This window comes from Pseudorasbora parva, chromosome 1 (assembly GCF_024679245.1).
Source record: "Pseudorasbora parva isolate DD20220531a chromosome 1, ASM2467924v1, whole genome shotgun sequence".
In the NCBI taxonomy this organism is placed as follows: Eukaryota; Metazoa; Chordata; class Actinopteri; order Cypriniformes; family Gobionidae; genus Pseudorasbora; species Pseudorasbora parva.
Genome location: NC_090172.1, coordinates 7948437 through 7965895, shown reverse-complemented (window position 1 = coordinate 7965895; position 17459 = coordinate 7948437). Strand labels below are relative to the sequence as shown.

Genomic DNA, 17459 nt, shown 5'->3' with positions numbered 1-17459 from the left:
TCTTTCAGGTCTATGGCAGCCTATAGAAACGCTTGTGGGAAAGTTATGCAATTCGGCAAACAGATAGGACAATCTGAACTGCCACCAGAGCAGATTTGTAGTCTGTAACTCAATCCTTCTAGCACCACCAACTGTCCAAATTTGGACTCACGTTTATTGTAATAACTTTTGAACCCTAAGGGCTAAAAAAAAAAAAAAAATCTACTTTGATTTGCTGCCTCAAGATTATTCAGTTGCACCCTATGATGCCATTTTGAATTTTCCTAAGAACGACTTTTTGAAACTCCTCTTACGCAATTGCTCTGATTTTCATCAAAATTAAATCGATCATCTTCAGACCCTACAGACAAAAAATTATGGAATTCAATTTGATTTGTCAAATCGGTCTCGAATAATGCGCAACCAAACTCGAGCAAGAGCACACCAAAATGAACACACATTTTTTGTTATAAAATACTATATTTTACGAACATATTGGAGAATTGTTACAGAAATTGGCATGTGGATTTGGCACAATGCCCTGACAGTCCTAAAAAAGTTTTGGACGAAAAGTTATAATGCAGTTTTCAAAAATGCTAACAGCTTTTGAAACTGTATTAAAATAGTTTTAATAGATTAATTTTGTAATGCAGAGAAAATAGATACCATATTTGGCCAAACTTTCTCTCCGGCTTTTTTATTATCTTTTTTTTAAAAAAACATGTTTTCAAATTCCTCTTAGACCATTTGTCCAATTTTCACCAAATTTGAGTCTTCTGACAAAGCTGGCAAAAGTTATGGTTTTATGGACAGAGCTGTATAACACAAAAAACAATTTGATGCCATAATGCCAAAACAACTCTGAGGATCTATCGCTTCAGTGCTTTGGCACATTGACACCAATACTCAATACTCCACTTTCGTGGCATGTTTGTGGCTGCCAAGTTTCAGCTATAAAAGCACACAACATGCGGTTGGTGATAGGTTGCTTGCTCTCAATGGCTATTGCAGGTATGCCGCCACAGCCTCATGTTTTATATTTACGATTTGGGATTGGGGAGGCTCTTATCAGGAGCAGGAAAATAATCGTAATTAATCCACATAATTGAGGATTTTTTGAACAAAAATTCAATAAGCCTCAAATCGGGCAAGCATAAGTATGAGCTTCCCAAAAGGCCTTGAATGCAGCAACAGTAATGGGGTGAAAGAATGGACATTAGTTTGAGACTCGGACAGTGTTCCCAATGAGACAAAAGCTCTTACATGTCCTGCGTATGAGCACAGTCCACTGTCTCTGACACTAACTAACTGAGTTTTATTAAGCGAAGCTGCAATTCTCAGAACGGTTCAGAGTGTGTTTTTGCCTTCACGACCCTTGACGTGCTGCTTTTACTGACCTCCTGTGAGAAGGTGTGCCGCTCAATGGAGGAATCACCGTGGGTCTGGATCCGTGTGTGAAATCAGATGTTTAACTGGCTGGAAGAGGACGAGCAAGCGCATCTTAACTAGCACCTTGCCAAAGGTCTCCTGTTCAGTCACCCATCCGCTGGTGCGCAGCACAACTTCCCATCTGCCAATACACATTACAGAGGATTTAGTAATTAAGTGGTAAGTTGAGGACTAAATTGGGTGTTTGTGGGCTACAGATCTACCCCGAGGTCCCTGCAGCCATGCAGATAGGGGATTCTAATTGCTAGGGATATTGATCATTCCCGGCGAGGGCGTGCTGGGGGATTTCGCAAGCAATCGATTAGCTGTTACTTCGCCAATGGCAGAGAAAGAGGCAAGAGAGCCACGTGGGGCTTTTGCGGGATCTCCCCACGCGCTTCAACTCCTGAAAAAGTGACACATCACCTAGTCAACCGCTCACTTCGGTACCCAGACACCCTCTCTAGGACTGTCCTACACTTGTTTGGGTTTCATCTGAAGTTTGAGGAGGTTTGGCTTGGTCAACACCTCTCATTTCTGCTGTGATAAGCTTTTCTCTTGGCTTTGCAATGTTTTGGGAGTGATTTGAGATGCTGTGGTGGGTCTGATTTGTTGTAGTTGGGTGTGATTTGTTGATCCATGCTGAAACGGTGCATGAGCTCATCATCGCCCCGCTGTCGTAATTAGTTTCAGCCCCGCTCATTAAATATTCACGCTTGCCTTCTCTAATTAAATTGAATCTTTCTTTCGTGCTTACCATTTCTGCATGTTATCATGCCTCAATTAAGATGCGTTCTGGTCTGTTTGACTGACTAGTCAAGGTGAAGATGTTTTGCTGTGGACTCAAGTGTCCCATTCTCTCATGCCCATACACAATTTTTCTGTAAATAAAAATCCTGCACGCTATGCCCTGCTAAAAAGACCAGCTTTTTTTTAACTCTTCCCCCGCCAAACATGGAATTTTCTGTTATTTGTGAGAAAACGCTTCCCGGCCAAAAACAGATTTTTCCGGGTTTTGGTTTTTTTACTGTCAGACGGTAGGGGGCGCTATTACGCATCTTCTGAATGAGTACAGAATCTCCTGATCAAAACTAAGTGATCGTATGTAATCATATGGATATGTATAATAACATGATAATCATCATTAAACAGCATATGAATCAAAACTGCCTGATGTTAGTGAAGGAAATGTGGACCTAGGACGAGCTACAGGATTGTGAAGCATTGGGGATGTTGATGGACTTGATCTCCTCCATCTGTGTTTGATCATCAGTCTGAATCTGATCCAAAAACAGTTTTTCCCAAAAACATGATTTTCTCAGCTTTTTGTTCAAAATGTTGTTGTTTTTATGAAGCTTATTCAAGTGTTGATTAAAAAGGAATTCAAAAAGCTAGAATAAAACTTTTTTGTTTGTTTAAAATAATTTTTAATGTTTATTTTGATATATTGCATGCTCCGATATTCATTAAACGAAATATTCTATGGGCTATTACATTTTTTTGAAAATTGTCAAAAACCCTGGCAGTGACTGGCAACTATTTTTTTATACGCTGGCGTGGAAAGTTGGCCTCAGACAGCCCAAATGTAAATGTAAAGGACATTTTAGCTTACTTTTAAAAAGTTACTATAGAAATAATATACTTTAAAAGAATACACTTAAGTGTGAACTAAATGTAAAATTTTCAGACACTTAAATGCACATTAATTGCAATGAAATGAAAATGTATTGATGTTTTAACCATAGACTGTAAAAAAAATATGGACGTAGTGTCCGTGACGTCACCCATAGGATTCCGAGAAGCCGTTCTGAAGCCGGTCATCGCTTGTCACTCCCGGACAACAGAAAATGGGGCGTGGTGTGGGCGGAGCTTAAGTGACGCAATGACTATAGACGGCGGATATATGGCTATCCACCTGTCACTCAAAGTAACCACACCCTTAATTATGCAGAACTTTAAGGCTTTATATAATGTAAACGAATGAGTTATAGAAAAATTCACCACCCTCAGAGTCGTCATGAAGGGCAAAATTAGCTGTATATACAAAAAACACAATTTGTTCCAGGCTGTAAACATGTTTTTTTCTGCTGTAAAGTTGGGAATTTCAACATGGGGCTCAATGAGATTCTGCTCCCTTCTGGAAGAATTGCAGTTTACATTGCTTCTGTATTGGCTTCAAGAGAGATCGCGGAAGGTTGCCATTTGGTTTTAACCCACTTTAAAGGACTTAAGTACATCTTTATAGTATAACACCTGGAATTAAGGTGTGTTTTAGTCAATCGGATCACATGTAGACAAGGGAGACACATTCCCATTTACACCTGGTGTTTGAATCCGTCTCTTTTGTCCACTTCTGTCCTGATTTCTTTTAGGGGAAGGTCTATGGATGGGTAAATATATGTTTTTTTTTTCAGATCTTTCAATCTAATGGCAAAATAAGCTTGCACAATTTACATATGAACATGCAAAACACTGTGAGTGTGTATTTGAAATCAAGAATGGTGAGAGAACATTGTGATTTATATGTTTTTCTTCTTCAGCCAACAAAGTTTAAACCTCATCTGGCTAGAGCGCTTACCTGTTTACACATTAGGTCAGTAAACGCATTCGACCACATGAGTGTCTACACTACGAAAGCAATCTGGTCTAATGCGTTTTCGACAAGCTCAAAACGTTTTAGACCCGGTTTACACATGTATTTAGCGTTGTCCGCTTGTGATCCGATCAGCCAAAATGCATCTTAATACCAGGAATAAACAGGGATCTACATGTAAAACACCATAAAATGGGGACCATCAGGATGGTGTGGTGATTCATCCTCACACCTGTTGCTCCTTTATAGTACACTCATGTCAGGACTGATAGAGAAGGAAGTTAAGACTCATGTGCTTGTCTGCAGGAGGCTGGTAGAGCGCTTGAGAGCGGAGGCCAGCAGCAGCAGACATGATGTGCTCAATGCTCAACAGGAAGCTGTGAGACTCCAGCAGGAGAGACAGCAGATCCAGGAAGAGCTGGACATCAGCAGAGAGACCCTCTCAGCCCTGCAGACTAAGGTGAGAGGCATTTCACACTCGTCCTGCACTGATTCAGGGCTTTAAACGACAGGATTATTCAACAAAAGTGCTTCACAAAGCCCTCTCTAAGGTCCTGATCCCCAGTATTGATCTGTATTGATTGCAGTGTGCCTGAGGAACGGCACAAGCTTGCATGTGTGTATGCAGTGTATGCATTCTCATGTGTGTATTTAGCTTTGTGGAAGAGCACAAGCTTCACATGTTTGTGTAAAACCTGATGATCGTGATATCTAGCAGGATTTGAGAGTAATCCATCTTGTGCTTCAAGAACATCTAACCGTCAGGTAATGTGGTCATTCGCACAAATTTGATGAATTTAAAATATTTCTTCTTTTTATTTTACATCATAATGTTCCTTTGTAATAATCCCTTGAACTTTAAAACGTTATTTGTTAGGTTAATTGTGACCTTAGACTTTTGCACGCCACTATATAATGGTGTGAACTTGTAAACATTTTTGAAAAAAGGTATCAACCATCATTTTGTTTTTAGCTGAAAATTAATTTAGCACCCCCAAGTTACGATACAGTTTAAATGCTGCAAACATGTACAAATCAGAAGAAAATATGATTTTAGTGCTCCTCTCTGTGCTGAAGAGATGTTAGTCTGAAGCAAAGCTATTCACTCTGTTCATCTGGTTGTAAATTGACTTTTCTATCTTTGGAAACTTCATAGATCTGATGCAAAAGTCTCTTGCTCAGTAGCAGTTTCAAATGAATCTCCCTAATCCCAGTTTAATATCTATCATGTAGGAGTATATCTGTAATTTAGCCAGCCATCTGAGTGAATATGTCAGCCGTGGAGCTCACAGTTTATCTATGATGCTTAGGGGGGCATATTGTGAGGATTATTAATTTTTAAAATAAAAATGTTTAATGCCATAGCATAGCCTTAATGGGTCGTGGGGGGGGGGGGGGCTAGGCCCCCTCATTTACATGTCCCCCCATATTTCTGATTGTTAAAAAATAATCATAAAAAGTTCAATTGTTACTATAATTGATTGATTGATCATTCAAAACGCTGTGTGGTAAAGTGCAATGGCTGTTTTCAAAGTGGTATTATTTTTGTCACTCGTTGAGCGCAGCCTACGCTGTCATCTTCTTTGCGCCTGAGAGTTCATTAATTAACACGTTTTTTTCTTCTTTAAAAGTCAAGCTACTGAGGATGTGATGTGAACACTGGTGTTTCATTTGAAGAAGCAGAACAACACATTTTCCTTCAGCTTCTGCACAGGAAAATAGAAGATGTTCACTGTTTCTCTTCCCCCGTGGATGTTTTGGACACCCGATGTCTTGTAGACATCATGAGTAGACTGTAAAAGATAACTGCCTGACTTCTTGTGTTGAAGCCTAGCCCAAAAAAAAGAAATAAATGAAATTTCGCTGTTTGGATTTAAATAGGCAAATGCTTACGCAATCTGAAACATGACAGAGGCGCATTTGACCCCCAAAGTCTGGTCCATTTGACTAGTGTGATCGCTTGGGAGAGATGGGCCAAAGCACGATTTAGTTGGGCTCGGATGCGGTACACATACAGTGTGATTACAGACCGCGCTGAGTACGGAACAGTTGTGCGCTACTGTCATCATCACGGCAGAAAACATCTTTTCATTTAACTTTTCAATTAATTTGAGTATATTTAGTTTTATAACGGGTCTGGCCTTATTAAAAAACAGGGATTGTAGTCAAAGTAAACTGCCCCTGTAATAAACTTCTGATATTCTGCAAAAATCAAGTGAAAATCGCTGAGCTGCATAAATGATAAATCTATCAGTTCATGTGTGGAAATGATTCTTCATGCTTCCTCCCAACCATTCTTTCTTGTAGCGAAGCATGTTCTGTTGCATCAGGAATGACATATGTGTGCTCTTTATATATGAGGAGAGTGTTTAAATGAATCATGGGAGGTGATTTACTAAGGTTTGTGCTTGTCAATTTACTGGTAGATTGAATTGGTCATTATGCAAATGATCCGGTTGAGTCTGTGTGCTTTCATCTGAGTGTGCTGACCACTCCCATCTGCGCTTTTTTGTAATTGCGCTCTCATGATAATTTGCCCTTTAGTAAATCTGGCCTTAAGAGTCTATGGGCCCTATTTTAACGATCTCAAACGCAAGTGTCAAAGCGCTAAGCGCAAGTAACTTTGTGGGCGGGTCTCGGCGCTGTTGCTATTTTCCCGGCGGGATAAATGGCTCTTGCGCCCGGCGCAAATCTAAAATGGGTTGGTCTGAAGTAGCTTCATTATTCATAGGTGTGGTTTGGGCGTAACGTGAATAAAATCAGAGCGGCATCCAACATTCCCTTTAAAAGCAGGTGCGCAAGTTCCATTATGGATTGCTATTATTATGGTGTATTTACCAGGCGCACGCCAGGAGCGGTTCACAGCCGAGGAGACTGATGTTCTTGTAAGAGCAGTGAAAGACAGAGAAGTTGTGTTGTATGGGGATGGGAGAAACCCACCCAAAACAGCGTCGGTTTAACAGGCGTTGATTAAACAGGCGTCGGTTAAACAGTTTTTTCAGTTTTTCAGTCGATTTTTTTTCCTGGTTCATGATTGACAAACCAATTTGTCAGATGTCCTTATATACATATATGTCTTGCCACTACAATTAGCCTGAATAATTTGTAAGCTAGATTTATGCCTTTATGCTATTTTTTCACATCTTTGTGGCACACCACAATGATTTCCGTCATCTCATTTGTTAATATTAAAATTTGCAAAAATAACTGTTGCATCTGTGTAGATTTCATGAGCAAAGTGTATGCGCGTTGTGCACGCTATACATTATGGTCAAGCATGCGCCCTTAAAATAGCATAATGAACAACGCGCAACGCGCCACTGACTTTAGACTAGTTTTTTTCTCGTCAGTGGCGCAATTGTTTAATGGAACAGCAAAATAGCACCAGGGATTGTTTGCGCCGGAACACGCCTCCTTTTTTGCGCTGAACCGCCCAGGGAGCGCAAGTTCATTCACTAGTTTAGCGTCGTGCTTCTGTGGAGGGAAAAGCGCGCTTTGCGCGGGTGCAAAATAGGAATGACACATGCGTCGGTGTACAAAGTCAATTGCGCTGAGTGCAAGATAGGGCCCTATGACTGGATTATTATTGCAGTGATTATTTTTGCCAACACAAGATCTCAAGATCTGAAATGTATGCACCTCTTCATGGACAACAACTTATATTTCCATCAAGAGGTGCATCAATATTTGGTCCAGATCTTGTATTGACAATTCAAGAGTCCATCACTTTGTAAAGTCTCTTCCAGCACATCCCAAAGGCTTTCAATGAATTTAAGCTCAGGAGGTGCTAATTTGTGTTTGGAAATTATCCTTCATGCTTCCTCCCAACCATTCTTCCACAAAAAGTGATATGAAAGCAGAATATCTATTATCTAGCTAGTATTTCTAAAAATGAGAACAACTAATGATATTGCCATTTAAAGTATACACCAAATAGGGAGAACAAAAATTTAACAATGTACAAAAACAAAATTAATTCAAAAACTGATTCTAGATATAGATAAAGAGTCTAATTTAAGAAAGTGATTGTTAGCTGGCCTTCTCTTTGTGTAGCTGTGTGAACAGGAGAAGCTTATGAACACACTACAGGAGGAAGGGCTGAACTGCCAGACTCAGCTGACGCTGTGCAGAAGACAACTGGAGACCAGAGATGACCAGGAGCAAAAACACCACCAAGAGGTATTATGGGAACGCCACATATTAATAAGCTAGCCTCAACTGATGCTGATTGTACATAGTCATTAGCTGCTACAAATTGGTGGTTAGACTATATCATCAGACTATAATTTACTAAGATCAAAGTTCCTTTTCCAAGGTTAACCATATTGGCTAACCTCGGAAAAGGAAATGTTTAGAGAAGATGTTTTGTGATATTTTATGATAGCGTTAAAAGTTTGGGGTTGGTAACATTTCCTAATGTTTTTTTTTTCTTTTTCTTTTAAGTCTTTTCTGCTCTTCAAGGCTGCATTTATTTGATCAGAAATATAGTAAAAACATAAATATTGTACAATATTATTAAAATTAAATTTAAAATAACTGTTTTATATTTTAATATATTTCAAACTGTAATTTAGTATTGTGATCAAAAGCTGAATTTTCAGCATCATTACTCCAATCTTCAGTGCCACATGATCCTTCAGAAATCATTTTAATATGCTGATTTGCTGCTGAAGAAACATTCATTATTAATATCAATGTTGAAAACAGTTATGCTGCTAAATATTTTTGTGAAAACGATAAATTGTTTCACTACTCTACGTTACATCTACATTAGTTAACATGTGCTAACAATAAAAAATACTATTTAAAGCATTTATCAATTTAAGTTAACGTTAATTTCAATAGTTACTAATATATGATTCAAATAAAATAAAAAAATTGTATTATCATTTAATGGACCTGAGCTAACAAGAATTTGAGATGAATAAATAATGTATCATTGAAAGTGTTTTTTGTGTGTGTTTTTAAAACTTTATTATTGTTAAATGTTGAAAACATTTGTGTTGCTTAATTTTTTTGTGGAAACTAATACTTTTCTCCAGAATTCTTTAATGAAAAATAAAAATGATGAATGTATATAAAGTCTTACTAACCCCTGACTTTTGAATGGTAGTGTATGTAGTGTAGTGTATGATAAATATGGCATTTGTTGCTTTTTCTTTGGCTCAGGTGAGCAGTCTTCAGGCTACAGTGTCCAAGCTGAAGCTGGATCTTGAGCAGGAGCGGGAGAAGTGGCGGCAGGGGGTACGAGAGGCAGCCAAAGCGGATCAGAGAGGGAGAGAGCTGAGACTGGAGCTCAGCACAGCACACGGCTCTCATAAAGAGTATATGGAGCTGGTATGACGTGAATCTTCCACAACGTGAATGGTGCCTATCACACTGGAGACAAATATCAACATCTGTTCTGTGTGTTCTAGCTGGCCGAGTACAGTCGAGAGGTGTCGGCCCAGAGGAGTGAGCAGGCCCGTCTGCAGCAGTGCCTGATCCAGCTGACGGAGGAGAGGGCGGCTCAAGAGGAGCGAGTCCGACAGATGAGTGCAGATCTTCAGAGAGTGCACAATGAGAGCAGGTGCTCTCAAGAGGAGGTAAGACTGAGGCAGAGCGCAGCCTGACTGCCATAGCGGGATGCATGCTTTTATCCAAAGCAATTTACACTGCATTCAACATTATATAAATGTTTTTATTAGTTCATATAGTCCCTGGTAGTCAAAGCCATTATCTCAGCATTGCTGTACTCTCTGAGCTATGAACACCAGCCACTTATTTAATGACTGATGTTTTTTGCAGCTTTGTATAGTAGATGTATATGGTCTTAATTTAATTAGAAATGGAATATGTAAAAATGGCAGTGTAATACAGTGCCTTGCGAAAGTATTCGGCCCCCTTGAACTTTGCGACCTTTTGCCACATTTCAGGCTTCAAACATAAAGATATAAAACAAAATTTATTGGATATTTCAAACTTTTTTAACAAATCAAAAAGTGAAAAATTGGGCGTGCAAAATTATTCGGCCCCCTTAAGTTAATACTTTGTAGCGCCACCTTTTGCTGCGATTACAGCTGTAAGTCTCTTGGGGTATGTCTCTATCAGTTTTGCACATCGAGAGACTGAAATTTTTGCCCATTCCTCCTTGCAGAACAGCTTGAGCTCAGTGAGGTTGGATGGATGGAGAGCTTTTGTGAACAGCAGTTTTCAGTTCTTTCCTCAGATTCTCGAGTGGATTCAGGTCTGGACTTTGACTTGGCCTTTCTAACACCTGGATATGTTTATTTTTGAACCATTGCATTGTAGATTTTGCTTTATGTTTTGGATCATTGTCTTGTTTGAAGACAAATCTCCGTCCCAGTCTCAGGTCTTTTGCAGACTCCATCAGGTTTTCTTCCAGAATGGTCCTGTATTTGGCTCCATCAATTTTAACCATCTTCCCTGTCCCTGCTGAAGAAAAGCAGGCCCAAACCATGATGCTGTCACCACCATGTTTGACAGTGGGGATGGTATGTTCAGGGTGATGAGCTGTGTTGCTTTTACGCCAAACATAACATTTTGCATTGTTGGCCAAAAAGTTCAAGTTTGTTTCATCTGACCAGAGCACCTTCTTCCACATGTTTGGTGTGTCTCCCAGGTGGCTTATGGCAAACTTTAAACGACACTTTTTATGGATATCTTTAAGAAATGGCTTTCTTCTTGCCACTCTTCCATAAAGGCCAGATTTGTGCAGTATATGACTGATTGTTGTCTTATGGACAGAGTCTCCCACCTCAGCTGTAGATCTCTGCAGTTCATCCAGAGTGATCATGGGCCTCTTGGCTGCATCTCTGATCAGTCTTCTCCTTGTATGAGCTTCTTGTTCTAGTCCTTGTTCTTCATGATGCTCTCTGCACTTTAAACGGACCTCTGAGACTATCACAGTGCAGGTGCATTTATATAGAGACTTGATTACACAAAGGTGGACTCTATTTATCATCATTAGTCATTTAGGTCAACTCGGGATCATTCAGAGATCCTCACTGAACTTCTGGAGAGAGTTTGCTGCACTGAAAGTAAAGGGGCCGAATAATTTTGCACGATATATATATATATATATATATATATATATATATATATATATATATATATATATATATATATATATCTTCTATATATATATATATATCTATAGTTTTGGTTACTTGGACGTTCAAAAGGAGGGAGAGAAACCTCTCAGGTCTTAATTTGGGTTTTAAAGTGAACTAAAGTCTTGGGTTTGGAATGACATGAGGGCGACTAAATGATGACAGAATTTTCTGGTTTGGGTGAAGTACCTCCTAAATTCAGAGGGGAATGTTTGGCTAATTATAATGTTTTTGATCCCACAATCCCAAACCTAATCCTAAAATCTGATCAGTTGATAAAAATGTCCAGAACCAACCATGTTCGTAAGTAGGGAGTTCTCTGACTTTGGCAAACCCCTATGTGACACTTTGTCCTGAAGTACCTGAAATATGTGCAAAACTGCAGTGCTCCTTCAGACAGCAGGGCCAGTGTAGTTATTTAAACCACTCACTCTCATTCTTTAAGTGCTGTCAGTACCGTCGTAGGGTAACTCTAATTGGTTTTGGATAACCATCCTTGCCGTTTTATGGTCAGCAAACTCTGCAGGATAACAATAAAACTGAAAAATAAAAAAATAAAGTGTCTGCACACTGTCCAGACCCTAATGTATACATGCACTCAAAAACATACACACACTGCACCACCGGTCGGACTGCAGAAATAATGATTATGCGCGTGTGTTGTGCATCGGTTGTCTGTTTTCAGCTCTGGCTTTTAAAAATAATTGCTGTTGGTGCTGCAGCCGTATCAGAGGAAGGCCGGTAATGATTCTCGCCAGTCGTGTGGAACGCAGCATGCGGGGAAGCGGGGGGAGACAGACGCGAGAATAAAGGCGGCTATCATTTCTGTGTGTGTGTGTGTGTTTGTCTGCCTGGCACATAATTACGGTTGCATAAGGTTGTGCATTCATATAGAGTGTGTGTGTGAGTGTGTATTTGTGTTGGTTGGTAGAGATGCTATGATTACAGTGAGGTGTGTGTGTGTTTGCAAATACACTCCATCCCCCGTCTATAAATCAGGTGTGAATTGAAGAAACTGATGAGTTGAGAATCTCATTTGAGTGTGTGTGTGGGATCACAGAGGGATTAGAGTTGGATATAAAGCTGCACAGGTGACTACATCATAACCCGCTTTCTCTCTCTCTCACACACACACACACAGCATTTTAATTGTCTTTCTCCTTTTCTTTATGGCCTTTTATTGGCTCCTCTGCAGTGTGTGCGCTCTGGGTAAAGGTCACTGCGCTCTACCGTCTTGCGCACTGACAGCGTTACTAGCCATTAAACTAGTCTGCCTTTTAATTTAAACTGAATTCTCATATGCTGAAAACCTGACATGTCATTTGAGGTAAAATTGTTTGAGCTGCTATAGATTTGCCACATCATAAGAGTGTAATAGTGATTTGTTCAGGGATAGAGATTTTAACGCAACTTTATTGTGTCCTCCGGAATATTATCAACATATTACCCCGTGTGTGTGTGCGTGCGTGCTTGTTTCAGGTAATCCTACATTATGGGGACAAAATGCACCCACAAAGATGGCGTTATATGAAATCCTTGTCCTTGTGGGGACATTTTTTTAATCTCCATGAGGAAAACAGCCTATAAATCATACTAAGTGATGTTTTTTGAAAATGTCAAAATGCAGTACGTTTTTGGGGTAGGGTTAAGGCCCGGGTATAGCCGTATCCAGACACGTGTTGTGCGCAGTCATGTCTGCGCAGCTTTTAAAGTATACTTAACCGCGGAGGGCTGAGTTCGACACATCCGCGGTACAATTGTTGTGACTCTTCTGTCTTGGTTGTATGTTGTATGTGCACCGTCCGTCAGTCTTATGCAGTGAGAATTAGGCTTCACGCAGCCAGGGTGTGCGGATGTCCACTAACCTTCCTTATGATGAACACCACGGGGGCACACACGGCCAAAGTATACTGGGTTTTAGGGTTAGGGGATAGAACATAGTTTGTAAAGCATAACAAATGTGTCATTATATCTATAGAATGTCCCAATAAAACATTTAACAAAAAAATGTGTTTGTGTGTTTATGTGTGCTTGTTTATATGATTTATGAGGATACATATTTGAAAAACGAAATAACGATTTAGGGTTTTGAAGTGACAAAACCCTAATCTTATGAATCTTATGTCTGAGATATATGCTATATTTCATATATTAGAATGTAGGCCTTTTATGTATGTATGTATGTAAATTTCCCTGGAATGAGACAATAAAGTCTATTATATTCTAACGACATGGGTATTACACTGTTATTACAATGTAAATGTGGTTGTATAGAGTCCTTGTAATTAAAATGGTTTAAAATATGAATATACCGTTTGTACAGTGTAAAGAACACACAAAGATAGTAAATTATACATATGTATTTTTGTGTGTATGTAAAGTTTGGAATAATGATGATTTTTTCATAATGTTTTTTTAAAAAAAGACCTTTCTTTTCACCAGCACTGCATTTAATTGATAAAAAAGACATTGAATTATTATTAGTTGCTATATAAAACTATAGTTGCTATATAATTTTCATTTTACTACATTTTAAAATCTTAAATATTCCAAACTAATATCAATATAACATTTTGTTATAGGAAACATTTCTTATTATTATCAATGTTAAAAACTTTGTTGAATAGGAAAGTCAACAAATAAATGGCTAATGTGTTGTTAAATTCTCTGCATATATATTTGAGATTTGACCATCCGATTTATACATTTCTCTTCCAATTCCTGTCTCCGTCTGTGGCTTCAGGCTCGGGCGTGTGAGGGGCGACTGGCGGAGCTGCACACCCAGCTGACCCGCTCACAGCAGTGGGCACAGCAGCACATGACAGCCCTGCAGGCCATAGAAGAGGAAGTGCTGCTGCTAAAGATGGAGATGGCCGCTGTCAGAGAGAACTACAATGCTAAAGTATCTCAGGTCAGCCGCCATATCCTCACACCATTCATATCATTCTTTTTTTTAATCAGTTTTTATGATTAATTGTCTCTTCCTGTGCAGGTTGAGGCGTTGCACTCACAGATGGACAGTGTTGATCAGAAATATAGCGCAGCTGTGTGTGAGGTGGATGTTTTGCGGCAGTGCTTAGGAGACGCACGGAGTGACAGCTCTCGTCTTCACAGGGAAAGTGAACTAGTCGTGACCAATGTGAACCAATGGGTGAAGGAGCAAAAGTAAGACATGCAATCATTCGGTTCCACAACATTGCCATCTGGCTTTACTACAGTACTTTTTTAAGTCTAAAAAGCTAAACGCACAGCTATCTGAAATACTTGATTGTGATTGGTCGATTGCACTACAATTATTCTACAATCAAATAGTTTATATTTATATATATATATATGTGTGTGTGTGTGTGTGTGTGTCGGTTTGTGTATATATATATATATATATATATACAGTACACACCGATTAGGCATAACATTACCTAATATTGATCTGATATTGTATACTGACCCATCAAGGCATGTACTCCACTAGACTGCTGTGTGTCTAGTGGAGTACATGTGTCCAAGGTGTGCTGTGGTATCTTGCACCAAGAGTTGCGAGATGCGACCTCCATGGATCGGACTTGTTTGTTCAGCTCATCCCACAGATGCTCGATTGGATTGAGATCTGAGGACTTTGGAGGCCGAGTCAACAGCACAAACTCGTTGTTGTGCTCCTCAAATCATTCCTGAACCATTTTTGCTTTGTGGCAGGAGCATTATCCTGCTGAAAGAGACACAGCAACCAGAGAATGCAATTTCCATAAACATGGTCTGCAACAATGCTTAGGTAGGTGGTACGTGTCAAAGTAACATCCACATGGATGGCAGGATCCAAGGTTTCCCAGCACAACATTTGCCAACTTGCGTTCTTCCCATAATGCATCCTGGTGCCATGTGTTCCCCAGGTCAGCGACACAAACGCACCCAGCCATCCACTTCATGTGAAAGAAAATGAGATTCATCAGAACAGGCCACATACTTTCATTGCTCCGTGGTCCAGTTCTGATGCTCACAGGCCCACTTTTGGAATTTTTTAGTGGTGGGCAGGGGTCCGCATGGGCACTGTGATTGGTCTGCAGCTACGCAGCCACATACGCAACAAACTGTAACGCATTGTGTATTCTGACACCTCTCTATCAGAACCAGCATTAACTTCTTGAGCAATTTGAGCTATAGTAGCTCGTCTGTTTAGTCGAACCACACAGGCCAGCCTTCACTCCCCACGTGCATCAATGAGCCTTGGCCGCCCATGACGCTGTGGCCGGTTCTCCACTGTTCCTTCCTTGAACCACTTTTGATAGATACTGACCACTGCAGACCGGGAACACCCCACAAGAGCTGCATGTCATCTAGCTATCACAATTTGGCCATTGTCAAACTGTCACATGCCTGTCCTGTCTTGTGTGCACATGTGGGTTTTGTCATGTCTTGCATGTGCTCCTGTCATTGTCTGATCCCTCCCCCTTGTTATCTGATTAGTGTTGAATTCTCCCACCTGTTCCCTCTTGATTTCTTCCCTTTATAATCTCCTTGTGTTTGTCAGTCTGTGTTGGATCCTTGTGTAATGTCTGCGTCTCCCGTCCTCCCCGTGATTCTGTTCTGGTATGTTTTTGAGTTTATGTTTTGATTGCTTATTTTGCCCCCTTGTGGGTTTTGTTTGGTATTTATGTTTCTTTTTATAATAAATTACCAATTCTTTTCTGCACTTGAGTCCTCGCACCCTTTTCCTTTGTCTGTGACGTGACAGAAGGATCCAACCCTACAATGAGGACTCAGCAGAGAAGTTCTCCCTCGGTTCCAGTTCCGGGGGTCCCGAGTCCGGGAATCCCGAGTCCAGACATGGCCTGGAGGGCCGTAATGGGAGGGTTTGTGGTGGCAGTCCTGTATGCTTGGGAGAAGCACAGGGTGTCATCCACCACTCCGGTGGTCCCAGTTCCGGTGGATCGTGCTCCGGTGGTCCCTGTGCCGGTGGATCGTTCTCCGGTGGTCCCTGTGCCGGTGGATCGTGTTCCGGTGGTCCCTGTGCCGGTGGATCGTTCTCCGGTGGTCCCTGTGCCGGTGGATCGTGTTCCGGTGGTCCCTGTGCCGGTGGACTCCGTTCCGGTGGTCCCTGTGCCGGTGGACTCCGTTCAGGTGGTCCCGAGTCCGGAAACGGCCTGGAGGGCTGTGATGGGATGCTTTGTGGTGGCAGTCCTGCATGCGTGGAAGGAGCACAGGGCTTTATCCGAAGCCCCGGAGGCAGTTCCGGTGGTCTCAGTTCCGGTGGATCGTGTGCCGGTGGTCCCTGTGCCAGTGGATTGTGTTCCGGTGGTCCCTGTGCCGGTGGATCGTGTTCCGGTGGTCCTTGTGCCGGTGGATCGTGTTCCGGTGGTCCCAGTTCCGGCAGATCATGTTTCGGTGGTCCCAATGCCAGCAGATCGTATTCTGGTGGTCCCAGTGCCGGTGGATGCTGCTGGACTGGAGAAGTTTCCCCAACGCCCTGCCTGCGCCGCTGAGGCGTCCTGCTCTCCCTGCGCCGCTGAGGCGTCCTGCTCTCCGTGCGCCGCTGAGGCGTCCTGCTCTCCGTGCGCCGCTGAGGCGTCCTGCTCTCCGTGCGCCGCTGAGGCGTCCTGCTCTCCGTGCGCCACTGAGGCGTCCTGCTCTCCGTGCGCCGCTGAGGCGCCCTGCTCTCCGTGCGCCGCTGAGGCGTCCTGCTCTCCGTGCGCCGCTGAGGCGTCCTGCTCTCCGTGCGCCGCTGAGGCGCCCTGCTCTCCGTGCGCCGCTGAGGCGCCCTGCTCTCCGTGCGCCGCAGAGGCGTCCTGCTCTCGCCGCACCTCCCTGGCGCTCCCTGCACTGGCCGCACTACCCAGGAGTTCTGCTCTACCCGCGCCGCCCTGGCTGCCTGAACTCTCCGGGCCGCCCCGTCCGCTTGAACTCGGTGGGCCTCCCGAACTCGGCGGGCCGCCCTGGCCATTCGAACTTTGTGGGCCACCATGGCCTCCTGAACTTTTTGTTTTCCTTGTCCCTCCCTTGTTTACCCCTCCCTCTTCTGTTCCTTCCTTGTTTGTTTCCCCCGTGCCCCCCTGGTCTGTCCCTCCCGTGCCCCCCTGGTCTGTCCCTCCCGTGCCCCCCTGGTCTGTCCCTCCCGTGCCCCCCTGGTCTATCCCTCCCGTGCCCCCCTGGTCTGTCCCTCCCGTCCCGCCCTGGTCTGTCCCTCCCGTCCCGCCCTGGTCTGTCCCTCCCGTCCCGCCCTGGTCTGTCCCGCCCGTCCCTAGTGGAGCGTCTGGTAGCCGCTCCTTAAGGAGGGGGTAATGTCACATGCCTGTCCTGTCTTGTGTGCACATGTGGGTTTTGTCATGTCTTGCATGTGCTCCTGTCATTGTCTG

The 17459-nt window shown here is 42.3% G+C and overlaps 1 protein-coding gene across 1 annotated transcript in view; it reads left to right on the top strand.

Annotated features, from left to right (window-relative positions):
* Nucleotides 1-17459, top strand: part of LOC137040526 (polyamine-modulated factor 1-binding protein 1) — a 319746-nt gene that overhangs the window by 281226 nt on the left and 21061 nt on the right. Inside the window, exons 21-26 of the mRNA XM_067416248.1 lie at nt 4307-4460; nt 8054-8179; nt 9170-9337; nt 9418-9585; nt 13856-14023; nt 14105-14277. Coding sequence (XP_067272349.1) covers nt 4307-4460; nt 8054-8179; nt 9170-9337; nt 9418-9585; nt 13856-14023; nt 14105-14277 — 957 coding nt within the window. The remainder of the gene's footprint in view (nt 1-4306; nt 4461-8053; nt 8180-9169; nt 9338-9417; nt 9586-13855; nt 14024-14104; nt 14278-17459) is intronic.